At 47.3% G+C, this 27,782-nt stretch overlaps 1 protein-coding gene across 1 annotated transcript; it reads left to right on the plus strand.

Annotated features, from left to right (window-relative positions):
* Positions 1-26,330, plus strand: LOC119455696 (homeobox even-skipped homolog protein 1-like). Its single transcript, XM_049668959.1, has 3 exons — positions 1-839; positions 21,187-21,410; positions 24,757-26,330. The coding sequence occupies exons 1-3, from the start codon at positions 557-559 to the stop codon at positions 25,288-25,290; spliced, it is 1,041 nt and encodes a 346-aa protein (XP_049524916.1). The 5' UTR covers positions 1-556; the 3' UTR covers positions 25,291-26,330.
* Positions 26,331-27,782: the final 1,452 nt, after the last annotated feature.

The following is a 27,782-nucleotide window of genomic DNA, read 5'->3' on the forward strand; positions in this document are numbered from 1 at the left end:
GGCCGCGACAGCTCTCCCTCCTTAGACCTCCTTATGCCCAAAATGATGGCCTCCATGAGCTGGCCCTCGGGCTGGTGCTGATTGGACAGCGAGCGGGTGACGTAGGGGGAGCGGCGGCCCAATGGCGTTTTCCTGCGCGCGTCCCTCTCGGCTTCCCCGCAGGGCAGCCCGCGACGGAGGCGGTCGGGCGGCGTAACCGCCTTTTTTTCGTTCATGGGCTCCGCGAACGCGTAGGGCCTGGCGGCTTTTGATGTTTTTTGATGAGGCTCCTTTTCTCGCCCCCCCACTCTTCGCAAGCGTGAGCCGGGGCAGAGCTGGCTCGCTGGCCGCGATCAGTCGCACCACTCGCCACCACCGCCAAGTGGGCAGCACAGCGGTTTCGTGGCTCGCTTGACTGCTCTCTCGCGGTGACGTTAGTGCTCTTCGAGGGGTGGGCGTGTGCGTTTCGGAAGGGATCGCCGGTGCCTTTACACGACCGCGGTTTCCGTTTCCGCATCGGACCGGACCCGGAGTTCTTGTGGTCTCGCTCGGCGCTGGTAGAAGGGACGATACCGGGATGCAGTCGTACAGGCTCATGCTGGAGCACCACCACGAGGAGGCCATGAAGAGCTACGACGCTAAGGCACTGTTGCACGGTTCGACGCTGCACAGTGGAGGCTACGGCGACGGTTACACCAAGAGCGACGGCTACGCCAAGAGTGACACCACCGGCTACGGAGGCAAGACGGGCGTCGCGAGGAGCGGCGGCAGCGCTACGGATGCAACGGCGAACGCCTACAAGGCGGCCACTGACAAGTGCATCCTTCTCAACACGGACCCGAAGGAGAAGTCCAAAAAGGGTGAGTCACCACCTGACGGTCTTGCTTGACGCGGAGATTAGGGGAGGAACGCCTCGAAAACTCGAGCAGAAATAACAGGCCCGTGCAGACTTTACGTCTGTAGTATAGTGCGCGAGTCAAAGGAATTAATGAATGATAGAGACAACCACGGACGCCCTCCTTACGCCGCAGAAAATTCACAGTGCTAGCTTGCAGAAGAATGGTCGTGGAAAAAACATATGCTGCAGTAAAGGTCGGTGACGCTCTGTTTGTTCATGTTTGAATTAAGTCGAAAATAGGCCGTTCTATGTGCTTCACAATATATAGCCTCCCATTCATTTGTGCCTTGGATATCGTGCCGTAGTCGCTGGAACGGGGACCGCTGCAGTGCTGTCATAAAGCGTTTCTTGCAAACACAACATTATGACTTTTCTTTGCCTTCTTTAACACTTCCGGTAATGTTTGACTATAGAATACTGAGCTAAACTCTAATTAAATTAAACTCCGGACCGGTCTCTTTTTTTCCTCCAGAGGTCTTAGATGAAATGATGTTAGTTCATCAGATTGGGGACTGTAGAACCACTTCAGTGGTTTTAGCCGATTTGTGTGCACATGACTTTAGAACTGAAAGGGGTTGTCGGAGCACTTGCTTATCAGGCGAGCACTTTCGACAGTATACTCGAGCCAATACGGAACACGTGCTTTGTAGGGCTTTAACGCTTGTCGACGCACTAAACTGAACGCAGGCTAGAAAGTGCTATGAAAAAGAAAGTGACAATTAAAGGAAGCTGCATGCAGGGAACGGATAACAACGCAACGTGCGATATTAATTTGCTCGAGACAGAAACATTTAAGGAGGATCGGAAGAAACGCCTCAGGGCTGCAACGCGACTTTGATGACAAATAAAATGTGCTATTTTTTTTTTTACACAACGGCAAGATCAACCATAAGGCACAAGCCTGAATATCGTGACCAAAGCCATATCCACACGAGAGCCGAATATATAACGACCTTGGGTGCATCATTGGCCGAGTATTTTTTTTATTCACATTTATTTACCAAAGAGAAGGATAGATCAACTCCATGAGCATATAGAGTAAAGCGTGTAATCCTGTAATATGCGTACGACGAGACTTTAGCATAAGGAGACGATGCAGATCACACCTGCCAAAATCGGTTCACAAATTGATTGCAATGCATTCATTAACGATTTTCTCTTGACCCTGTCAATAATCGATATCGCGTTTCTGACTATAGCTGGTTTCAGCATTTGAGTGTGACGAAATAAGGCAGATGAGAGCCCTATCAAGGTAGTAATGATCAATAACCCACATACGAATGCGAATACTGTACGTCCCCCCCCCCCCCCCCCCCCCCCCCCTTCTAAATGCGGTTTAAGACGCAGTTGATTCAGTTCCTTTAATTCTACCCTTGCGGGACACGTGAATTAGTTCGAAATATTTTAAGTTCGACTTCGTGTTTTTGGAAGCGCGGCTGCCTTTAAATGTTGGATGCTGTCGAATTAAGCGGGAGGTCGAATTAAGAGAGACCGCTAAGCCGGAACACATTAAAGCAGTCCTTATGCAAAAAGAAAATACTCGGCAATCGATAAAATAGCGTTGTACACTTCACCATAACGCATTTTGGGAGTGATAGCATGAATAAAAAATATATAATACGGATAGATTCAACAAAACAGAAAATAGTCATAGAGGCACATTATATATACGTACATTTTACTGCGGCTCGTGTATTAGATATTTTACTGCCTTTGGTACAAAGCTCGTGGATTACTAAACAATGTGGGCGAAAAATATCTTTTAGGAACAACTTGACATATATCTCGGTAGCCTATTCATTTCCATCTACATAAGTGCTAACTGAACTTAAATCAGCGTATGTGTCGAGCAGAGCGCTTCGCGTATGGCTTCATGAATTTACATTAATGCATGACAGTCTGCGCAGGAAATGCCACATACGGGACGCAAATTCTTATCATTTCCACGTATACAGTGGTGTCACCGGCCTCGAGGTCTCTGATCGAAGCACGGGACCTTGTTTACACGAGGTGCTAGTAAGCCGCGGACAGGTGTCGGAACGTTGCTGATGTGATCGCGGCGACGGCCTGTGAACTCAGTGTTTAGTACACGAACGACTGTGTAATATATTTTTGAACAATGTGCACACCGTCGCTATAAACAGGAATACGAGAGAGAATAAATTAAGGACAAAGACAGGAAGGTAAATCACAATGTAAAATTTGGTTTGCTCCCCTTTACAGTGGTGGACAAAGCAAATACGGGAATATAGGAAGGAAATAGGGAGAGGGGCACTGAGTAAACGCACACAATCAGAGCCGTTCACAGCACACCTCCCCAGAACGCTGCCACTGCGCGGCATCACAATTAATCACCAGCCAGAAACATCAGTCAATTAACATTAGGAAGGGAGTGGAATGACCTTACGCAGTATATAGCCACTTTCGCTGGACTGTTGTGCAGACCCTCCGGGGTGGCTCGGTCAGCTAAGGCGTTGCGCTGCTGAGCACGAGGTCGCGGGATCGAATCCCGGCCACGGCGGCCGCATTTCGATGGAGGCGAAATGCAAAAACGCCCATGTGCTTGCGTTGTAGTGTACGTTAAAGAACCCCAGGTGGTTAAAATTAATCCGGAGCCCTACACTACGGCGTGCCTCATAATCAGAACTGGTTTTGGCTCGTAAAACCCCAGAAAGAAGAAGATGGACTGCTGTGCAAACCTGGGACATGCATATAACGATGCTTTTAGCGGGAGCGGGAACCAATGGAACATCCTAATAACGTCCACCTGCATCCGCAGCTGATGCGCATATTGCTGAAAGTTGTCATGGAATCGCTATAGCATAAAAAATTACTTGCCTCGGAAGCTCGGATTTCGAAGTCCGCTATTTGAAACGATTCTGCCACGGCTACGACGTGTAATACAGTAGCACAGACATCACTGTTTGTTTTTTTGTTTACCCAGCACTTATGGATCATACCTACAATGGGGGATTGGCCAAGATTCGCCGTCGTCGACATCGTCGTCGTCGTTGACATTATCATCATCATCAATCGAACCACATGCAACCAACGCGTGCCTATACTTCGGTATATAATGTGCACGTTAGGTAACATCAGGCTGGCCGAAATTATCCCAGAGCCGCTTTACAGCGTTTCTCATAGCCCAGATTTTCATTTGGGATATTGAACACTATTAGTCAATGGCCATCATCCTCCAGTTAAAGGCGCCCCCCACCACAGGGCTCCCAAATTACCATTTTGTCCGATCCGATACACTTTACCGCACTGAAGACGTCCATTCGCAAATTAGTGATATCATAGTTTATATATCTTCTTCGGCTCCTATATATATATATATCATCAGCAGCCTATATTTTCATGTCCACTGCAGGACGAAGGCATCTCCCTGCGATCTCTAATCATTTTGCGCCTGCAAATTTCCTAACTTCATCACCCCACCTAGTTTTCTGCCGTGCTTGACTGCGCTTCCCTTATCTGGTACCCATTCTGTAACTCTAATAGTTCACCTGTTATCCACCCTACGCGGTTACATGGCCTGCCCAGGTCCATTTTTTTTCTCTTAATGTCAATTAGAATATCAGCTATCCCCGTTTGCTCTCTGATCCACACCGCTATCTTCCTGTCTCTTAACATGTTTCGTTCCATCGCTCTTTGTGCGGTCCTTAACTTGATCCTCCCAGTCAGGATTGGGCGATGCCTGCCGTATGCACTCCAAACCAATTTTATTCTTCTGTAGATTTCCTTCTCATGATCAGGGTCCCCCCTGTGAGTAATTGACGGCATATATATATATATATATATATAGTGAACGAGAAGAAAGGGAACCGAGGGGCCCGATTTTTAATAAGCATATCATAATGAGCCAACAAACAATAACACCAAGGACAACATAGGGGAAAATTACTTGTACTTAATATTCGAATAAAGAAATGATAAATTAATGAAAATGAAAATGGATGAAAAAACAACTGTCCGCAGGTGGGGAACGAACCCACGTCTTCGCATTACGCGTGCGATGCTCTCACCATTGAGCTACCGCGGAACCGTTTTCCCATCCACTTTCTGGGGTATTTATGTTTTACAACTAGAACTAACCCTGGGAGTGTTAGCCAGCGCCACCACTCACAAACCATAGGGCGGATGTGGAACATCCTTTCTGCCGCAGGCGTCACGAGCTCGTGATCTTTTTTGGGTGATGGCAACTGGTGATGACAACTGGTGATGACAATGGTGTTGGCTCATTATGATATGCTTATTAAAAATCGGGCCCCTCGGTTCCCTTTCTTCTCGTTCACTACATAACGAGGGCTCGAATCCGGCAACAATGATGCCTTCAGGTAGCAAATGTGGGTTTTATTGACCAGTTGCCATCACCCAAAAAAGATCACGTGCTCGTGACGTCTGCGGCAGAAAGGATGTACCACAACCGCCCTATGGCTTGTGAGTGGTGGCGCTGGCTAACACTCCCAGGGTTAGGTCTAGTTGTAAAACATAAATACCCCAGAAAGTGGATGGGAAAACGGTTCCACGGTAGCTCAATGGTGAGAGCTACGCGTAATGCGAAGACGCGGGTTCGTTCCCCACCTGCGGACAGTTGTTTTTTTTTTATCCATTTTCATTTTCATTAATTTATCATTTCTTTATTCGATTATTAAGTACAAGTACTTTTCCCCTATGTTGTCCTTGGTGTTATTGTTTGTTGGCTCATTATGATATATATATATATATATATATATATATATATATATATACACACTTTAAAGTGGGAACACATACACACACATAGGTGTGTTCCCCTGTCTTTGGTATACATTCTGTTACTATGCCGTGTGTCCCGGCTAACGTTAGCCAAAGCTGTTGAATGATAAAAAATAAATGAAAAAAGAATAAACCTAATGCGTTCAGTGGTCAGTGGTGGGATACCGAACAACCTAGGTCTTAAAATCGAATCCTGCCCCGTCTTTTCTAAATCGTTTTCTTTTTTTTTTCTTTTTTCGTTGAACAGCTTGGCAAATGTTAGCTGGGATACTCTATGTATGACAGGCGATCAGTTCTATATGTTCTATAGGAATAAGACGCCCGGTACAGACCCACTGTTTCGCCCAAATTTAATTTAGAATATAGCCATCCTTCGCTTTCATGCATTTCGCCTTCAGCATCACAAGCTATACATGTTCAAAGGACGGGTAGGTGATAGTTACATTTTGCTAATGAAATATATTAAATACCACGGGCTTTGGTGAAATGAAACTAAGGCGTTCGGATTCATTATCCACAGTATAGCAACTCTGGCTTGAACTTGTACGTAGCCCCGTTTGCCAAAAGTGGTTAAGCACGACGCCATAACTGTTCGTTTGTATAGCCTGTCGGCTCTTCTGAAAGCTTTCACGGGTGAGCTTAATTTTGGCCTTAAATGACGCAAGAGTTACTTGTGTTCTTTAGTTTTCCCGATTAGATACCAAGTTATATACACATTGCGTTGGATTAGAGATACAGTGAGAGAGATATAAACATAAGGAAAGATTGGGAGGTTAACCAGAGGATATATCTGCGGTTAGTTACCCTGTGCTAGGGTAGGGGAACAGGCTGGTGAAAATAAGTGAAAACAAGTAAAGAAGGTACGGACGAACGACTTATGGGGGGACTATCTGTATGCGCAGGTGATTACCAAACTCTCAATGACAAAGTGAGGTAACTTCTCTTTCTTTTCTTTCTTGCTTTGTATTTTCTGATATTGTTAACTGGTGCCGCGTCTCGTGCAAGCTTAAAATATAATTTTTGTAGTTTTACGTGCCATAACCACGACCTGATTATGAGGCACGCCGTAATGGTGGACTCCTGATTAATCTTGACAACCTGGGGTTCTTTAACGTGCACCCAATGCGCGGTACACGGGCGTTTTTGTATTTCACCCGTATTTAAATGCGGCCACCGTGGTAGGGATTTGATCCCGCAACCTCGAGCTTAGCAGCGCAACAGCAAACCAACTAAGCAACCACGGCGGGTGCTCATGCAGGCTTTCTCTTGAACACGTGGAAAAGACAATACATACAAGTGGTCACAGGAACGTCACTGAGCTATAGTGTGACTCTTCGCGCTAAAATCCTCGTCTCCGACGTCTCCGACTAAAAGACGTGTTGTTGACCTTTTGCGCGTGGACATTGTGCACATACTTTGTGTGCACGACTTTGTGTTCGCCAGAGAAACATGGATATTGATGTAGCACAACTTCTCCGAAACTAAAAAAATAAAAGAATAAAGAAGAAGAAAAAAAAGAAAGAGAAATGTAGCGGTGCCCTATGGACGTCATCGCGGCAAGACGTGACGAAAAAAAAAGCACAAAGAGCACTCTAGACACCGACCACATCAAAAACTGCAGCCTTACTACTCGGTGCCTGCTTTTTGTTTTGTTTCACTTGTGCAATGACATTAATACTGCAGGAGCTTCAGAGACGTTATTGAGCTTAAAAGTGTATGTCCGAGCTGAGTGAACTCTGTAGTGTCCACACCTGCAACGAGCGGACGCTCGCTGCTTAGTGCTCGCTATTTTTTTCTTTTTATCACGTGTCAATAAAAAAATAAAATAATGCAGAAGCGATACGAGCAGAGAACGCGCTGTATGAGTGTAGCATCCGCGTGACATAGCCCCAAAGAGATAGCGAATCATGCACGATACGCATCTTCGCATTCGCTTTTGCACTCGCTGAAGAGATGCACGCGCGTGTTCTTTTGAAAGGAACAGAATTTAAACCCGCTTCGTCCCCTTCAATCACGTCTGGAGCGAGCGCAACCGCGACCTGGTTTTCCGCGAAGGCCCGGATCCGAATATCCGCTGTCAGCGCCTGTCATATGCATTGTGCCATCGTAAATTCGAGCCATCGAATGATATCATCTTTATACGCCCATGTGGTGTGGAAACAAAGGAGGACAAATAAAACACGCCGCGCAACACGTCAGGAGTGCAGAGGAATAAGTGAAGGACTGCTTAGTTGCGAACACGCACAAACGCGCACGCACACGCACGCACGCACGCATACACGCACACACTCTCACAAGCACGCACACACGCACACACACGCACCTACAAAAAATACCGAACAGATGAAAGAACGAAGTATGTGTTTTCGAATACGCGTCATACTTGGCCGTGCCATAGTTCCATGAGGACGTTTTTCGTCTTTTTTCTTTCTATTTTTGACCCCGGCCCAATTTAGTGCTTCTGTTTTTAAGCCGACGTGCGCGCGGCGCTTGTTTCATGTAAAGCACACGGCACGCTTACCCGCGCAGTTTGATCGTAATCTGTTATTTGTGCTATCTTTTTATACGTTCCTTTATTCCTTTTTTAAGCGCACTGGCGCAAACAGCTCGGTAGCTTGCGCGTTGAAAGTTCCACTTTGTCGAGCAGTTCGAGGGGTACCTCGCGACCTGCATGCTCCGTCTGATGTGTCCTAAGAATGGTGTGTATATTATACGCTTGTTGTGGGTCTTTGTGTATGCGTCTGGCACTGCAGGTGGCCCTAATTTGCGAGCTGTTTGTATATGCTTGTATTCCTCGTAGATAACCGGTTATCTACGGATAAGTACCAAGTGAAGATAAGCGCAGTCGAGTATGGCCGATAACAAGGCGGTGTGATGAAAACTTTGCGTTGCAGGCATAAGAAGGTCAGCAGACTCAAGATTAGAGTAACTGGAGATATCTGTGACAAGTTTTCGTCGTCAGTGGACATAAAATAGCCTATGAGTGCAGCTGATGCTGCTTCTGCTGCTGCTGATTGGGATGATTTCTTGAACCTAATTTCTATGTTCTTTGTTTCTAGATAGGTTGATAAGCAAATTCAGCAGTTCCTTCTTTTCTTCACGCTTAAGTACGCGTGACCAAACTTGATTTCCTAAAGCTGTGCGAAGCGCTCCTAATTACGCACTCCTGTCGGGCTTGCTATCTTTATTAGCCTTCTGCGTAATAGAAAATTGTGAAAAGTGTACGAAAGAGCGTGTTGTTAAAAAAAAAGTAAGTGGAACAATAGTTCATTTCTATGGCGAGTTTGATGGCGCATATCTTCACATTTTTGTCAGTGTAAAAATTAATTCCAAGTGGATACGCTTTGCCAACTCACCGGCTACAATTCGTAAATTTCAATATGTGCCCCAAAGTAATTATTTAAGAGGTTAATTAGTGCGTTTATGTTAATCAGTTCAATATGTGATTCGATTTCCCATGCTAAGAATGCCCGCCTCTTCGAAAAATCCAGCTCAAGGACAGGAATTATGCTATTTGCAACAGGAATTTTTTTTTTAATTCCGGAAAACTTAGAAATGATCACCCCGTAGATGGTCCCTTTAAGTGTTGCTTTGTTTTCTGGGCACACGTTTGTCTTGTAGCAGCTCTACGAGGGTGGACCCAAAAACACCTAACTGGCTTCATGGAGCTCTTCGTAATGTTATTGTTGTGTTTTCCCGCTAGGTGGATGTAATTGGGTACGAATTCGAAGGGATTCACACAAGGAGACGCGTAGACCGGTAACGTACACGTTCCAGAAGCGCTGGTATTTAAAGTGGATGGAAGTATTAACTGATCAGCAGCCGAGATAAGCAAGATACATTTAGAGTATGGGTGGGAAAAAAGCAAGGAAGAGATTGATAGGACGTTATCCGTTACAGACATAGATAACGGTCAAGGTAGATGTAGAAGTTCTATAAGGAAGAGAAAAAAATAGATTACGGATATGTAGACATAATGCTAGACTGAAAAACAGGTATAGCGTACCTGATTAGCTCAATCATCCTAGGTGGCTATGTGTCTCCGCCCTGTTTCAAATAGGATGCCAATAAATCATCTTAATAATAATAATAATAATAATAATAATAATATAATAATAATAATAATAATAATAATAATAATAATAATAATAATAATAATAATAATAATAATAATCCTCATCATCAACACAACTCACTAGCCGAGCCGACACCACCGTAGAATGTCTTACGAGTTAGGGGTGACAGGTGTGCCAACTGTTGTCACACAACTCGTAATGTGACGTCTGTTTGTAACGGACGGCGAATCTCCTTGATATTTTGATTACTCTTTAGAAAAACAACCACACAAACACTTGCGATGCTTCAAACTATGTTTGTGGAGGAGGCACTAAGCGATACACGAGTTTTTGAATGGTTTTGACGGTTTCAAGGGGAGAAATGAGCGTTAATAGACCGCCCTCATTTCGGTTGATCTTCAACCACTCGCGTCTATGAGATTGTTGAAAACGCTCGACAAGAAATCAAAAAGGTCGTCGCTACACAACTGACGAGATTCAGCAGCTCATGATTTTCCATTTTGTCCTTTTGACCTAGCCTTTTGTGTCCGTCTCAGTTCGAATATATTCCGAAGGACGCCCCTTATGTTTGTCGCAGCCTTTATTCGGGCCCCGTGCACCGTCACTACTACTTGAATTACTACGTGTAATTATCACTTGGCTAAATGTCGCAATACTTTGTATTTAAAATAAAACAGATAAGATCATCGTTTTGCCCTGCGTTCAGTGTACGCGAAAACATAGCCAACTTAATCTGAGCTTGCAGGCTTTTTGCATCAGAAACAAAACCCTAATGCTCGCACTGAACATTCGCCAAAGACATGTTGTGCCTTGAACTGACACGTGCTCGGCCCATGGACGGGTGCCTGTGCACCTCGCGCAACGAAGACGCTTTCAGCATTCCTCAGAGACACTGGTCTCGATGATGTACATACTTTAGTTTAATTATTGAGTGTTGCGGTGTGTCTTGTGTATGTTCTGTATCGCCATGACGTGCGCTGTGCATATCATTTCATTTTTCATCGTTGATTCCACAAGACGAAACCTCTCCAGGGTTCATTAAAGAGCCTCTCTCTCTCTCTCTCACCAGTAATTCGCAGGTCACTTAACAAATGCATTCGTTGCATCATCGTTTCCCGCAAGAAATGAAGGAGTGGTAATCGTTAAGGGCTGACGAGGGTAATCTCGTTCACGCGGACACCGTAATTGTCTCGCTTAAGATGGGTCCCTGAATTATTTTTCCGGAAGGAAAGCACCTATCAGCAGTCGGTGTTCCTGCAGGTGACGCAAGGTCCTTCCGCAAGGACTGACCGATGCCAATGCTGGTTATATAGCTTCATTGATCTCACGAGGACAGGAGCGTTTTCGGTATGATACGGCTGGTTATACAAGGGGTGCGCAAGGATTCAATATACTGATAGCATAACGCAGTAATTACCAGTACACCATCCACAAGTACATCATCCACACCAGTACACGATCCACACCATCCAGTGTCCGTCGTGCACGTACAATGAAAGCCCGACTACAATGAGCTGTACTCAGAGTCGTTTTTATTTTATTTATTTTTTTGCCAGATAACTTACAATTTCCGAAATATTGTTAGATGCACCTCTCAAAACTATATGCGAAGTATAGACAGTGTTGCACGCTCAGCGCACGTTAATTGATAAGCTGTAATTATAGGTACCGCTCAACGCAGCCCCAGTTGCACAGACACGTGCTCAGATTCTCGGCTGCTGATAGAGTGGAGAGAGGCTAATTACAATTTGCTTCGGCTTTCCGTCGCCCCCATTTATGTCGGGATCATATCCCCCCCTCATCATTTCTGTCACGAACGCGGTTTCAATGCCGTTTGCGTGTGTACCTGTTTTCGTTCTCAGTATTCTGTTTCTATCTTACGTTATTGTTTTTTTTTTTCGCGTGCGTTTCACCCGCTCACCCCTTGTACGCACGCGGCACAGCTGCCTCGCAGTGCCTGACGAAGCCAGCACGCGTGTTCTGCATAGCGTCGTCGACCCAAAACTGCTGCGCATTTGCTGCCGCGAAAACAACTGCAAATTCCCTTGCGCTTCTTCTCGCAATTCAGTTTGCGAGGTAAAGCTCAGACAGGTCATAATCTCCATTTTAGTTCTCCTCGCTCGTGTACATGAGAGGAAAAAAAGGAAAAAAAAGGAAAAAAAGGGAGGGCATACGAAAGCAGTTGTTGATGATCGAAAGCGCATATGAGCTGGCGGCTGAAATAAGGCAGAAAGGACAGGATTTCTCCCCCCCCCCCTTTTTTTTTTATGGCCTGCAGCTTTGATGTTTGCTTAAGGATTAATTTTAATGCATTGATACTTCAATACTTTGATGCCTGCCATATCGGCTCGTTGAGTATACTTGAAGACATGTATTCGCGGCAGCTGCGTCATTCCGTGGTTTTAGGGACGCGAGGCGTCTTTGCTATACCAATACTTACCAATAAAAGCAGATTATCCATGCATACATGTATGTACAACACGTATGTATGCATACACCCATGCATCCATTTATGCATAACACTAAACATGATAAATACTTAGCCTCCAAGGCTTTCAAAGAAGCATATGCTTTCCGAGAACTTTTGCGATACTGGGAAGCCACGAAAGATGATGCTGGCACAAAGGGTGTTTAATAACCTTGACAAGAGAGAGATAGAGAAAACATTCACATTCAGAGCATCTACATGTTTGTTTTGTGTATTATAGCATATGCAGGTTGTTTGTGTTTATTTTATATGCATCTACAAGATATGTAGAAGTGCCCTGCAGCGAAGACACGTATATCCTTCTTGATGAAGACGGTCTATAGGTAGGACAGTGGGACAGAAGTCCGCATTATTTCTCGGAAAATGTTTTTAACCTTTCAGATTTGGTTTTTTCTGAACAACAGCTGATCAAGAACACACTCGTAGTGCTTTTGACACAATGTGGTCTGCTTCTCTTGTTCCCATTAAGGGGTTAAAAGCGTACGTCAGCATAAATTGAAACGCGAACATGAGAAAGTAATCAGGACGCATATCACTCGTAATGGGAAGTACGATAGGCAATCGCTTTGTTGCCGGTTTCCAAGAATTATGTAGTGCCACCTCAAATAAGCCACTCTTACAAAGGCCAGGGGAGTATGCAAACGCAACAACGCATGCTATAGTCGCTGTGGACTTGTTCACCATAGAGCCCCATAAAAGTTTTTCGCTCACTTTACCTTTTTAATTCGCTTGTTGTGTCACGCGTTGTAAGTGCTTTATCTAGTCTTCCTTCAGTGTAAGTGCTTGCAGTCAGTTGCTATGCGGAGTAGTGACCAATCAGTGCGCTTGCAACAGATAAGATTTCCAGCACCCCAATTGCTTCCATCCTCCTACCACGCCTCCAGCTTTAACCAGCATGTAAATGTAAAAAAAATATTCGAATCGAGGCAATACGAGGCATGGTTAACGTTCGTTATCAAGGACGCCAGTATGCTTCGTGCTTACGCATATACAGTTCCTTTCATTTATGGTCTGTCAAGAGACCTTGTACTCTCCTGAATTGTATTTCGCATTTTAAACGTCTAATTAAACTGCATCACCGCCATTTAGTGTAGAGGTGGTTCCAATGCAGCGCTATATAAGCAGCCGTGAATGGATTAGAAGGACGAGACAGATAATTTGCAACGAGAGAGCGACCGTTCGCTGCGATACAGAGAGATCTAAAGTCGTGCGCCGGAGAACTGTGTCACGGATGGACAGTCGATGCCTTTCACAGCGCACGAAAATACCACTGCCGTTAAATGGCAAGGAGAAAGCAATGCTAGACAAAGCAAAACGAAACAGCATAAACAAAGTAAGGAACGATTTCCATTCGGGTGAAAACATGAGAAAAGGTAAAGTAGAGGCAAAACTCTGTCCAGAAAAAGCGTGGCCAAAAGGCAGCCACGCACGGTTTGCGTTCACAGCATGCATGCATCACGGCAGGCGTCTTCGCAGTGATGTCCTCATCACGAGCCTGACATCTCTCCTAGCAGGCAAACCAACTGTATACCTCAAGTTAGGAAAAAGAGAAAAGAATGCTACGTTCCATTTTTCCTTTTTATTTCTCCATACGGAATGGGAAGAGAGGTAAGAAAGGTCAGCAGTCCTTTGCCGGGTGGGCGTATATGGTGTGCTTGTGAGTCTAGGTGGTGTTGGCTTGTGTCTGTAGGAAGAACGGGAGAGAAGCGGGGATGGAGGGGCGGAGGGGGGCAGGAGAGGGGGCGTTCTCAGCGGGATATCTTCTTTAGGGTACGGCGGGAGACGAAGCAGCGGGCAATGTGGGAGCACCTCCCAGCTCGCGAAGGACGGCCTGCGGCGTGCTGTCCAGGTGGCCACACGCGACATCGCACTAACGCACGCGCGCACTTGAATTACAAGACGGCTGGTCGTCGTGAAGAGTGCCCCTTTAACCTCTCAGAGTGCATCGGTGGATTTGCGGTACTGCCGTTGTTCCGTGGTTATATATTTATTCCCCGAGTGCTACCCTACAATTGCTACCCTGCAATTGGGGAAGGGGATAGGGGAAGAATAGATATAGCGAGGTAAGAGCAATAATTGAGTCATTCATTCGCAGAGTCACTAACAGAGGAATCTTCACGTCGAGGAAGAGTTCGGCTTTCAGAAGTCATTACCCCATGAACGGCGCACCCTGCGTCGAAACAGAAAGCAGTTGCGCTTCGGCTTTTGTTATACGACGCTCTTCGCATCACAATTGAATTTTCTGTCGTCTCTTTAGGCTCTTTTGGCTCGAACTAGCATTTAGTGCTAGGTTTTCTCACAGCTGTATGAAAACGCAGCGCATTACGTCCCTTTCTTAACGCCTCTCTGAGAGAGATAGACTTTTGGGAGAGCTGAAGAGGTTAGCTCACCCGTTCGCCTTAAGTGCGGGATTAGAGTGAAAGGTGGTAAAGGAGGAGATATTAATAAAGAAGAATACTAAAGAAAGACAGGAAAAAATAAACAATGCCCTACAAACGAACGTTCATTTTAAAAGAAAATAACTCTTTCACAAATGGAAATGTGAAAGTTATTAGAACTTGTCCCCTTGCGTCACCGAAAAAAAAAAACGCACCTTTGTAGTGCGCAAAGCACAAGCTGCGCTCCTCCAAGGTCCATGAGCATTTTGATCTTCAAAGCATGCATCGCAATGCAGGTATAAATAAGTGAGCCATGTCTTCGGAAGTTGTGGAACACCTGCGAGTACAAATTATGTGTGTCAAGTCTTCACAAACAATGTACTAGTGGCACATCATCTGTGAGCATTTTCCTCTCCTCTGAACCAGCACGGTGGTAGATAAATGGTGCCGGCACAGCAGGCCTGTGCACCGTCCTCGATTCTCGACGAGTATAATTCTGTCACGCTTTTTTATTACCTTGTGGCCGACATACCCGTGGAAGCGCTCTGGAAGAAAACGAGCCAACGGTCGCTTCCATGTTCACTGACATGAAAGAAGGAGTAGCGACGTAACAGAAGCGACGAAAGATTGCGAAGCACCACAGCGCGGGAAAATGCACACAGTCGCGTTACAGGGCCTTTGCCCTGCAATGCGGGTATGTACAAAGTATTGCGCCGCAAATTCATCACGAGTTGTTTAGTACAGACAAGATCCTTTCTGTCGAACGTCCGAAATGTCTTGGAAAGGATAAGGAACCGTCCGAACGCAGTTACGAAAGATTGCCAAGGGCTGAAGAAGCTCAGGCAAAAGGTGAGCGGGAGTGTTTCGGCACGCAAACTTCTATGAAATTCCACGTTCAACACGCAGTGCCGGAAGCAACCACGAAACAAATGCACCGTACACGGTGCGCAGAACGGGCGCACCCTGTGTATATATACGTTGTGGCTGAAGCAGTGACGGCAGCTCTCGGAGCATGACGGCGTCTCGGCTTCTCAGAAGTAAGATCCTGGGATCCCCCGCGCTTTCCCGAAGGCGCCTGCCTTCATGCCTTTCCGCGCAACGGGCTAGCTCGCGGTTGTCGCGAGTATGTTGGGGAAGTGCGCCGCGCGGAAGCCGAGTGCGCGTGGGTGGGCGGGATGCTCATCCATCACCATTGGGGAACAAGGCGCCGCCCGAGACGGAGCCGCCATTGACTGCACCGCACGCATTTCAATCGGGACACGTATCTCTGTCTCGGCGTGCGCTCGTGTTTAGGTGCGTCTATGCGGTGACGTCGCATGAACCACCCCGCGCGCCAGGCGTTCGTTTTCCGAAGATGCTACCGCGAGGAAGCACTGTTTCGCTTCTCGGTACGACCTGCCGAGTCCTTTATGAGGGAACCCTGTACAGGACGCTCACGAGCGGCGCGCTCTGTGTGGCGCGCGAGAAACGCGCGTTGCACGCGTTGCACGCGCTGTGAAGCGCTGACCGCGACGCGGGAGCCAGCTCGATATTAGTGAAGAGAATCTGAGAAACTTGTAAAAGACCTCCCTCGCGTTTCACACGTGCGCCATAACCGCGCTGTGAACTGTCATTGAATTGGTCCTGCTTTCCCTCCCTTGGAGTGCAAAGTGCGTTCGAATGAGTCCGTGTTTAGTACATAAAGAGCGCGTACTTATTCTTTTTGTGCTTCTTTGTATAACTGGAATCTACCCGGATGTGCTTCAAACGCTTTTGTAGGAACGCGCTTTCCCTCTCTTGAGCACGCTAAAAAGTCGCTAAACCAGCATCGCAGTGATCTGAAAGCGGACTAAGCGTCGACATCCAAGGAGATTTAACCTGCGCGTCGCAGGTGATATCCTTGGATGTCTTAGCCTAGCCAACTCACTGTAAGCTAGCAATCTACGAAAGCCTCCGTTAATGGCCAGACAGGCGCATCAAACGAAAAATTTCACAGTCAGTGAATAATGGCTAGCGCCCTATAGATATATGGTCTTTCACCAACGCCTTGTCCTAAAAGACGCCAAATTGCACCGGCGCCGGCGCCGGTGTTGAGATTGTAATAACAGTGGCTACTGGGACACTTGGAGCACACCGGGTTTTGTGACGCCTGCTGCTGCGTTGTGGAAGCCTCTCACTATATTTCACACGGAGCTGATTTTGCGAGTGAAATGCAAACTAATATTGCTCACGTCAATGTTGATCCCGGTGATATTGATGTCCTCCCTCTCTCCCCACAGTGGAGGGGGTTTACTGCAAACTCGGATGTAAATTGGTGCACGCGGTTTCCAACCTTCTTCAGCCGCGCTCCAACTCAGTCATTAAGCGGGGCGTTGTTGCAGTATGTATCCTCTGCTTTCTTCGCGACTATATGCAAACTTATACGAACACATTTTCATCTCCTTTTACGTGCTTTGTTCATCCGTTTCTGTTGTATAATTGAGCCGTTTCCATTTTCATATCAGCCTGATTATACACATCTGCAAAAGATAACAACTGCAAGTAACAGGCTCGATTTCTTCAGTTTGCATTAAAATGTATATCTCGATCTGTTTTTCCCTCGCGCGCACGGAAATATACGTATACCACGTTTGTGAAATCGCTTTGGACGAAGGAAGATTATATCTATAAGCACGAGTTGACTGGCTAGTGGTTGGACATGTTAAGGCAGCAGCGCAGAAAAGGCAAAAAGTATACTGACGCCTCGCGGCTTCAGTTTTACATTGTTGTGCTCGTTGTCCTTCCTGCGCAGCTGCCTTGTAGTATCGATGTACATATAGCCCCCGTTAATACTGTTCATGTGACCCGCTCTGCACCAAGTTAGTTTCCCGTCGTTGTTTCTCGACCCTGGGCGGAGCAAGTGGGGAGACCGTGCGAATCTTGTGTTGGCAGGCATTTTTGAGGTCACTTTCTCGAACCTGAAGAAGGCGTGTTCGAGCAAGCAGCTGATGAAAGTTGAGATTGTGTCTCTCTCAAGCACGCTGTATGGCATACATGCCAATATACGGAGTATACACGTGTCGTACAACATGAGCGGAATCAGTCACGTGGGCAGGCAGGTGAGAGTTCCGTGTGCCCGTTGGAAGCGCGAAGCACATCTCTCTCGGGATCGGCGCACGCGTGGAGGGCGTCATTCATCTTCCGCGGTGAGTGAGGTCAACCCTTTCGGTGTAGTCAAGCAGCTGGCCGCGTACACCACGGTATCCCGCTGCGTTGTGTGTGTGTGTGCGTGTGTGTTGTATGTATTTGTAGTGTGCGCTCCATTCTTGAGACTCGCACAATGCCTTTCTTCGATGGCGCCGCATACAATATACACACGCGCTCGTCGGCCGAGCTCTACAAAAACTCGAGGTCGATGTACACATGAGGAGAACGAGGTAGAAAATGAAGAAATCACCGTGGGCGACAGAATTTTTATGAGGTGCACTGGAAGTTAAACTTCGTTTCTTCTTTTCTTTTGTAAATCTTGACGTTGTGAGTGCCACAGAATGAAGAGAGATGCCCACAACTGAGGGTATTTTTTGTTTCGTAAACATGGAAGACATGTTGGCGACTACTATAGCTTATGTGCCGGTTACTTACTCCTTGTCGTACACTAGCGATCTTGCAGAATGCACAGGGGTGCAGGACGTCGATTTCAGGGAAAGACGAAGTTCTAGTACTGTGCGGCACGCACTGCCGACCTCTAAAACAAAAGTTCCGTTGGCGCCGCCGTGTTCCGCACTTAACTGTTGCAGCGCGCCGAGGCGTTTGCTCTAAGGCGCTATGAAGACCACAGCGTCTGCTTGCAGCAGTGCATAAAGCATCTATTTTACCTCCCGATGGTAAACAGTGACAATACATATTCGTTGAATTTTACAACATGCAGTTACACACCCCATGTCGAGGTCGTAGCAGATGCGGGATTCATTTAATATAAATGAAAAAAAAATAACATAAGTGAAAGAAAAGAAAAACATTAAGCACTAAATCAATAGTCTCGCGTAGTCGAACTTCCATGAGACACGAGCGAAATTACTGGTTTCATATAAAGTTTCACGCGACGTTTTCCGTAAGACGGACAGATATATAGCACAACTTTTGATGTTGGGATTAGTGCATGGCGCGGTACTGGGAACTGCTGGGCCGTTAGTAATGCCCGGCGTTCTTATTCCTTAATTATGCCTCCCGTAAACTGTTTTCCTGATCCAAGGTTGGCGCTTCTCTGCATGGCACATCAGAACAAATAATGGCGGCAGCAGTCATCGTTCAAATAAAGACGAAGCGTGAACTATGCACGTTGGCACTTGTCTACGGCACGTTGTTTGATCAATGGGAAGCTGTGCACATACGCGCTCATCGCAAAATTGACCACGTCTCAATTAGCTCGGTAACTGCCTTGCGGGAAGAACAGCTTTACAATGAGCAATATTGGCGTTGGCCATTCATCCCGCGGTGCCAATATAATCATGAGAGCTTTTGCGGTGCAATAAACTCTGACAAAGTCATTTCGTCGAGAACAGAATGCATGAAAAGAAAAAAGAAAAGCAGCGATTTAAGTCGCGAAACTTCACTGGGTCACAAAATCAAGGCGCTAACAATACCGCGGCGCTCCGTTCTCCACGAACGCAGCTGCCGCGCGGTTCCCCAACCACGAAATGTCTCACTGCATTGGAAAGGCTTTCGACTCTCTTCTGTCCGTAGCAAACTCGCGCCTGGACACTGTCAGCCTGGATGCGACAACAGCCATTTGGAGTCGCACGACGACAAGAGCAGTGAGGCTACCGCTCCCGCTCCGAGCTGATGGGGAGGAGTGGGACGGGGGGATTCTCGAGAGTGCGTTTATAGTATATGCGTGGCGTCCATATAACGGCACACTCGTATAAGTGCGCGTCGCCGCCAAAACGAGAAGGTTAGGGGGTGGGGGGCGAGCAAGTCCCGGGCGTCAAAGCCTGATAAATCTTTCGCTGAGGATGGTTTCTCGGTTCTTTCGGTGTGCGGCTCCGGTGTCTAAATAAAGCCGCGCCGTGCCGCCGTGTCCCAGTGACGCGGCGCCTGTCTCGGCAGCAATTAAGCGCACTTTCCGCCGACCTCTCAGGCTGGGCGTACGACGCGGAGTTCAAGGCGTGCACCGAACTGGAAGTGTCGGTGGCGTGTTTGTTTGGTTATGCCAGGGGCGTCGATTTGGAGGTTTGATGCATGGTGCGTCGCGCGGAGAGTTGCTGCTGCGCGGTGGCGACTGTCACGAGTGAAAGAAAGCTCGCCGGCGGTTCGGAGCGAGAGAGTTTATCTCGATGTTTTTGCACCGTATAGTGCCGCGTATATCACGATCGTTTCGTTCGGGGCACTTAGGCTCCTAGCTCGGGGTTCTGCGTTGACTATTGCTGGGCATGTATAATGAATACGGTTTTCTCTGCGCGACTCTCGCATTGCCCATTGGAGCTCCGACAAAACTTCAATTAATTAATCAATCACGCACGATTGACAGATTGGCTGCTCGATTGATTGCTTAATCTATCATTTACTCCAAGAGTATGTGAGGCTCGTTGATTAATAATCTTGGAGCAAAGAGCACTGAGGAAACATTGAGGAGACGAAAGGGAAACGTAAAACAACTTTCTTAATACAACCGGAAAGCCACCGTGTTGTCTTAAAACGCCAATTACAACTAGAATTGTTTTTCTCCGGTACACCTCCTATAGCGAAGCTGAGACAGAATGTGTTCAGAGACTCAGTGAAGCGTAACATGTCACAATCCAAGCAGTTACGATGAGCATGCTAGAGCACATAGTTGGGGAGCATGTTATGGTAACAGGACAACTTGTCATACCTGCATACATGATTTTACTTTCAAAAGCTGCCATGAGCTAGATAAATGCCTGAACCTGACCACTTCGGTCGTGCGTTCGCATCTATAACTTCAGGCTACCGCCTCATAGAGCTGAGTGACGTCGGAAGCGCTTGGCTGCATGCGCAGTAATCGAATCAGGGAAATGGCTTCGGCACAGATGGCGCACCCATTAGCTGATGCTTGCTCTTCGAAAACGCCAGGCTGAAGTTGGAGCAGTTACAGAGGGCTTAAACGAAGCGGCAGATACGAGATAGGAAGGGTAAGGGAGGTTCGATTAATAAAGTTGTTATTCACCCACTCTTACGAGATAGGAAATTGGATGAACTCGTCTGTACCGAGGAAGGTAATTGTATGAAATTTCAGTAGTTTCTCGCAGCTTGGGGACCTCAAGGGTTTTCAACTTTTTCAAGTACAAGCGGGTCACCTTGCCCGTATATTCAGCATACTTATTGCGAGTTTCTAAACCATTGCAACACTCACGCATATTATTATGTTGCATCTCAACAGAGTTTGAAATATATGCAACAAAAAGTCGACAGAAATGCATACGTTTTCTATAACGTCTTTTGTAAGAGAATAGTGCTTGCGGTAATTGAGTTTTAAGAGAATCAGTCCCTGGATTCGGGGTTTTCCATGTGTCAGAGTGTGAGTGATCTGCGGATCCTCGTAACTAACGGAGCCCGCTCTCTGCTTCTTCTTTCTCTTCTTTCTCGGTGTTCCGGTCATGGCGATACACTTGCCCACCCCGAATCATCCAGGCGGTGGAGGCGGAGGTGGCGGCGGAGGTCCGGAGCCCTCTCTGGCGGCGGCTGCCGCTGCCGCCGCGGCGCAGGACGCCAGCGGGATCCGTCGTTACCGGACGGCCTTCACGCGCGAGCAGCTGGCGCGGCTCGAGAAGGAGTTCTGCCGGGAGAACTACGTGTCTAGGCCCCGGAGATGCGAGCTGGCCGCCACGCTCAACTTGCCCGAGAGCACCATCAAGGTTTGTACATGGTCCTACTCTCGCATGCACACATAGGTATGTAAGCATGCGAAGGCAGCTAACGCACATGCAGGAGTGCACATGCAGATCTTTCTATCTCTCTGAACAAACGCACGTACGCACGTATATATATACAGTCAAACCCGGATATATCGAACTCACATATAACGAATTATTGTGTATAACGAACAGCAGTAAAATCCCCTTGAAAATGTTTGTAAACCGTTTTTATTTTATATATCGAAATAACTCTAGATCGAACTTTCTTGTGATCCCCTTCAGATTTCATATATCCGGGTTCGGCTGTATTACGTAAAGACGCACATAAATTAACTTCTAGCATGCTCTGAAGAAGAAAGTTCTACTTTCGAAACTGGCCGAATTAACCCGTACGAAACTCTTCGACAACGCTTCATTGTACGTTAGCTTTCTTTTATATGCAGCGGGTCCCAACTATCATACACCAAGATTAAGAAATGTGCAAATGACACGTAGCTGGACGGGCCCCGTGCGGACAGTCGCGCGGCAACTTTGCGAGTATTCGCGCACTTCTTTCACGCTTGGAAAAACACTTTTGCGTAGCACGTATTGAGCAACAGAAAGCTGTGTCCGGAGTTTTTCATGTTGCTCTACAATTTTCTCATTGGCACTTTTAATCTAATGATAATATTTGAGAAGTTGATTAATGAATTAAGACTAATAATGTCATTAGGCGTAATGCAAAAAGTAATCTGAGTATCTTCAATCGACGGCAAACAACATTACCTTGGTTCTGTTGAGCTTCGTGGTATTTGCAGTGGAATTTGCAAATTTTATAAATCTTGGTGCATGATAAGTTGGACACCCTGAATATATATATATATATATATATATATATATATATGTGTGTGTGTGTGTGTGTGTGTGTGTGTGTGTGTGTGTGTGTGTGTGTGTGTGTGTGTGTGTGTGTGTGTGTGTGTGTGTGTGTGTGTGTGTGTGTGTGTGTGTGTGTGTGTGTGTGTGTGTGTGTGTGTGTGTGTGTGTGTGTGTGTGGCTCGACCATTTCTAACAAACATAACAAGAGAGAGTCCCAGAAATGTCTGTAGAAATATGTATTTTGTTGGCATGGTAGAACGGGGAGATTATGACGCGGCAATAGGGTACCAGCTAGGTGCTCCTTTTGTTATCTGCAGGAAACGTAGTGCCCATATACTCCTTCCTATGTATATACTTGTGAACGCGGTATGCGTAGAAACATGAGTTTGTTGTTGTGTATGCGCATGCAAATACTTTACCACGTGGCAACAGTGCTACATCGTAATTCTCATATCAATAGTGCAAACATAAACATTGATATTTATTGCGTAACGACACTATCACATAACATACAAGGTGACACTACAAATAAAGCACTGATATGCACTACACATTTCTTTAACAGGGACTTTTGCAGAAGTTGTTGAGCTCGGGCAAGCAAGTGGTATGCAAAGGGGTACACTAATAACTTTCAAAAAATATTTAGAGGACAGTGGCATTGTTGGGCACTATTAGTGGGCGCACTTCACCATCCCTTTGTCTAGATATCAGTCGGCAAAGAGTGTAAAGCTCTACTACAAAGGCTTCCATATAAATTGTGTTCACATATTTGTTCTTTCTACATATCTTATATATATATATATATATATATATATATATATATATATATATATATATTGGGGGGGGGGGCATTACCATAGGCGTATTATCAAGCGTGCTGTTGTTGAGATGGTGGTTTGGTTCAGCAAAACGAGTTTGCCGATTTTGTTTAGTTTGCTTGTCCACAGTGCAATTATGCCTTGCAGGCATTTGCTGCGTGCACTTACAGGAGCAAGAAATAAGGGTAAATGAAAGTCATGGACGTTAGCTAGGATTAGGGCCAAATTTCGATACGTTACGGTAGGATTTCGATACGTTACCAAAAAAAATTAAAAGAAAATACCCGATAGTGTGTGGGTAAGGAAGATCAATAGGATATTATATGAGTTGTAAGGAAGGCCTTGATTGAATTTCGCGTCGATCACCAGTTGCAGACACCATATTCAATCACATCTCAACGAAAATTGTCATAAGTTCGTGTAAGTAGGAACACAAGGGGCTTGAATAACAAGTTCCGTAAGGGCACGCCAGATATAGCGAAAATACAATCTTTGTATTATCTATTTTGTTATTTATGTTAACGCGTTCCCACTGTCATTTGCCTTTCCTGTGTCACCATGGATAGCTGTGTTTTGCGTAATACTGTAAAATCTGACCTCAAACGATCCAGATAAATAGCCAAGGAAGTGATACGACTCGCAGAGCGAAGCTTCCGGCTGGCTCTACATGCAGCTCACATAAAGCTAAACGCGTGGCAGGAACTGCAAGAATGCGCTGGTATGACGGCCGGTGTTTCCTGTTTTTGTTCGGACGACCGCGGAACCAGCGTCTTAGATGGACTGGAAGCTATTTCGGAGGCCAGCCGAAACATCCCGAGTCAGCGCACTTAAGCCGCGGGGCTAAAAACGAACGCACCGAACGATCATGGTTCTCCGCTTTCCGACGGAGATGATTTAGTGCCGAACGTCAAACTGCGAGCTGGTGCCGAGCCAAAACAATACGTCATGCACCATGCATGCTAGTTTGTGTCGACGTCGTGTTTGCCGCTGGCGCGGCTTACACGACGGGTGTAAAGGGGCCGATGAAGGTTATTTCTGTGCTTGTTTTCCTCCGTGCGTTAGTGCGAAAGGCGTGTAGGTGTTTATTTAGATAATATTGTAACGCCGAAGCTCACTTTTTTTTATGAACGTTTATCTTCTCTTTAGGTGACAAAATGTGTTTTGCTACGTATCCCTTTGTAGTTTAAGTGTATACGGGACTCCTTATGCTCAAGAGAGAAGTATATTTTTGCACACCCAGCGGGGTACTCCTGCTGTGTTATTGCATTGTAAAATGAGGCGTCAGCTAAAAATGTAATAATATCGCGTCAGCGTCCACCTATACTCGTTTTCAGAACCAGAAACCATTCGGGGTTCCTCCCGCGGGTGTCTCATTACTCTCCTGGGTCTCAGTGAGCGTCTGTGTAGACGTACGCAGCTCCGAATTCAGGATGTCAGCTCGCGCAGTTAGTGCTCTCTCTCTCTCTCTCCCAGCTCTCTTCTTCTTGTCGTTTATTCCTTCGTTTGACCATCAGCGGGGGAGCGTATGCATGCAGTTACTCACGCAACCAGCCGCAAGTTGACTCTTTCCGCGCTGCTGTGTTTCGAGCTGTCGGCACCTTGAAAACGCAGGCTCGGTCCTTCAGCGCGCTCTTGTCGCGCGCAAACGATTGCTCATCGTCTGTTCCCCGCAGGTGTGGTTCCAGAACAGGCGCATGAAGGACAAGCGGCAGCGCATGGCCCTGGCCTGGCCGTACGCCGACCCACACTTCGCCGCGTACATGCTGAACGCCGCGGCCGCGGCTGCGGCCTCGGGCGCCGCGGGTTACCCGTACGCGTTGCCTTTCCCGTACTACACGGCTGCGGCAGCGGCCCTGTCTCCGCTGGGACGCTATCACCCGTACAGCGCCGCCGGTCCTGCCAGGCCCCCGTCACCGGGACTGCAGCTGGCCGGGACGCCCGGTCCGTTTCCCCGGTCGCCCTCGGACCCCGCTGACGGCGGCCTCGCCGGCTACGACGACTCCGTGCGCCTGCCCCTACATACCGTATCCCGGCACGCAGCTGCCGTCGACGCAACAGCCGCACCAGCAGCACACGACGTCGACGACGCCGACGACCACGGTGTCCAGCCGATCCCCGCCGTCTTCGCGGCTCATCGCGGCTCCCGAGCCCATCACCCTGACTGCTCACACGACGGAGCCGTCGGCGAAGCCGCCCAGCTTGTTTAGGCCGTTCAAGACGGACGCCGAGAAAGCCTGACTCGTTGCACCTTTGTCGGTCATGGCGCGAACTACGGCGATGGCGAGAGCAAGTCATGGCGAACTTCGAAGAAACGACGTCCACCGGGTGCTGCGCGATGTGATCGCGCTTTGACGTCGGTAAGGCGCAACAGCAGAGTAGGCCGGTGGGTGGTGGTTCAACCGGAACGATAGCATCAACTCATCGAAAGACGCGCGCTGTTGGTCTCTTCTTCAGTGTCGGACCGAAAGTGCGTGGACTGAAATTAACATCCCGGTTCCCCTTCGAGAAAATTAAGGCCCTGGTGCCAGAAATGCATCCTCGCGGGCGACGCACTTCGGTATGATAGGGTAGTATAGTCTTTAACCCAGACCTAATTTACGAGGTGCCCTGAGAGGTGACGCGCGTGCTCTCCTCAGCGGAAACTGAAAAAAGGCTTGGAGATGTAGCGTACAAAAAAGACACCCAAGACCGTCTTGCCTTAGCTTAGCCGCATGCGCTTGAAAATATCTCACGTGTTCATTGATGAGAGTTGATGAGCAAGCCTGTGCGCCTACATCGCCGAGAAAAAAAAAATAAACAGCCCTCCCAGTGACCGAAAACCCGGAACAGCCATAAAGATGTACAACCCTATACTCCAAGTGTTCGCATAGTGACTATGAGACTCATCGGGACGAAGGGTGACGAAGAGTGACGTTCTTACACTTCATGTAGAATTGACGATGAACGGGACATTTTTCATTTCCGAAAAGAACGATCGGCAGACGAGCGCGAATTGTGCAATCTTCTCGGCGCTTAGTCGAAGTGAAAGGACATTGACTGTAATCTATGCTAGAATGTATACGTACAATGCTCACTCACGCCTATAAGCCTCTGGATGTGTATGTGGACAGTGTGAAGTGTTCACGGGACTACCAAAGAAAAAGAGGCGAAACAAGAACAGGACCATGTGAGCTGTGCGCGCAGACAGTGACTGTAGACACGATATATGCCGTTTCCGGCAGTCTGCCTTTACGTCGCAGTAAAATCAGTGCATTGTGTATGTGTGTTTCGAATGCTGTTTGTTTGGGAGTACCCTGTGCACACGCAAATTCGCGAGCTTCTTTCTTCCATCACGTTATCAGTTACAAAAGAGAGACAGTGGGATAAAAAAAAAGGATAAGCAAAATTATTGATATAACAAAGGTGAAAATGGAAGATGTGCTAAGCAGATTGCGTAATTTCCCGTACGGGTAAACATCACCCTTTTCATGAACAGCTGCGGCTCCTGGGCAAGTCTGCGGGCCTCTTCGATTATCGGTCCCTGACAGTCCCGGACTGCGCGATGCAGTGGTTTCAGCCAATGAGCGTTGCGTGTGCCGCGTGTCGGACAGTCCGGGACCGTCAGAGACTGATAATCGAAGATGCCCTGTGTCATTCGGCCCAGCTGCATTTCTTTGAACAAAGCTTGCTGGTAAGCGCTTGCGTTTATCATCAATGTTCAGCTCCATTTCGCATATTCAAGGATTGGGCACGCAAGTACGTCGTAGCGCATCAAGCATTTAGGCACGCACGAGCGAGTTTAAATCGCACGCCGTGAGTGCAGATTAGCATTCTAGTCACGCTACGAGTTACACATCGACGAGAAAAAAAGCACGGGTTTTTCTGCGCACGGCTGCGCAGCAAACAAACCGCCAATTGTTGGTCGGCAAAAGAAAGTTCTGGGCGACAGATAAGTAAACGTTGAAAAGGAACGCTTGTAGTAGCACCTGCGTGGACTACGTATGGTTGCACGGACGTTGCCAACAAAGCCCGTGTGCGCGCGCCTGCCTGGCGGTGCCAACTCAGGTAAGCCCCCTCATCTCACCTTTGAAGGCTGCTGCATCCGTGACAGGGTATATACGTTAATCTCGGCATGAGGCAAAGAGATCACCTGAGTGCTTCCTAAGCGAAACTTGCACTTAAGCTTTGCAGGTTCCTGTGTGCCCCTAAGCGCCATTCGCATCCGTAATTCCTCACGTTTTCATTAATACCGCGACCAAGTGATTTGCACGCACATCATCTTTTTTTTTTTTCCTAAGAAGCAAAGGGAGCCACAACACAACTGTCCCTTTGTTGGCGAGCCGGGAAGGAGTCGACGACCGCGCTAAGGATAATTGCAGCCTCCCCCGCTCTAGCTCCCTCAAGTTTCACTTCTCGAGCTCACGGCCACAGAGGCGTCGTATCTGGCGGAAGGACTCGGTTTCAACTCTTTGACTCAGAACACCGCGCGTACGGATGCTGAAGAAAAAGACCATCACGATCTTACCCACAGTGCAGACGCGACGCGTTTCTTTCAAAACGGGGCTGTCGTTACAGGAAAGGAAAAGAAGATAGGGGTTCGGGGGTAGCCATTCTCTACTCCCCCCCCCCCCCCCCCCCCCCCTTAAAGTTGTTTCTTGAAGCCAGCCGTCGCAGACTGCGAAGGCCTCAGCTTCGAAGCGGCAGAGATCAGAGGACTGAC

This window comes from Dermacentor silvarum, chromosome 6, assembly GCF_013339745.2.
Source record: "Dermacentor silvarum isolate Dsil-2018 chromosome 6, BIME_Dsil_1.4, whole genome shotgun sequence".
In the NCBI taxonomy this organism is placed as follows: domain Eukaryota; kingdom Metazoa; phylum Arthropoda; class Arachnida; order Ixodida; family Ixodidae; genus Dermacentor; species Dermacentor silvarum.

Coding starts and splice junctions, on each gene's coding strand:
- LOC119455696 (XM_049668959.1), top strand. CDS start 557: ATGCAGTCGTACAGGCTCATGCTGGAGCACCACCACGAGGAGGCCATG. Junction 840..21,186: donor GAAGGAGAAGTCCAAAAAGG/GTGAGTCACCAC, acceptor CGAATCATCCAG/GCGGTGGAGGCGGAGGTGGC. Junction 21,411..24,756: donor TGCCCGAGAGCACCATCAAG/GTTTGTACATGG, acceptor TGTTCCCCGCAG/GTGTGGTTCCAGAACAGGCG.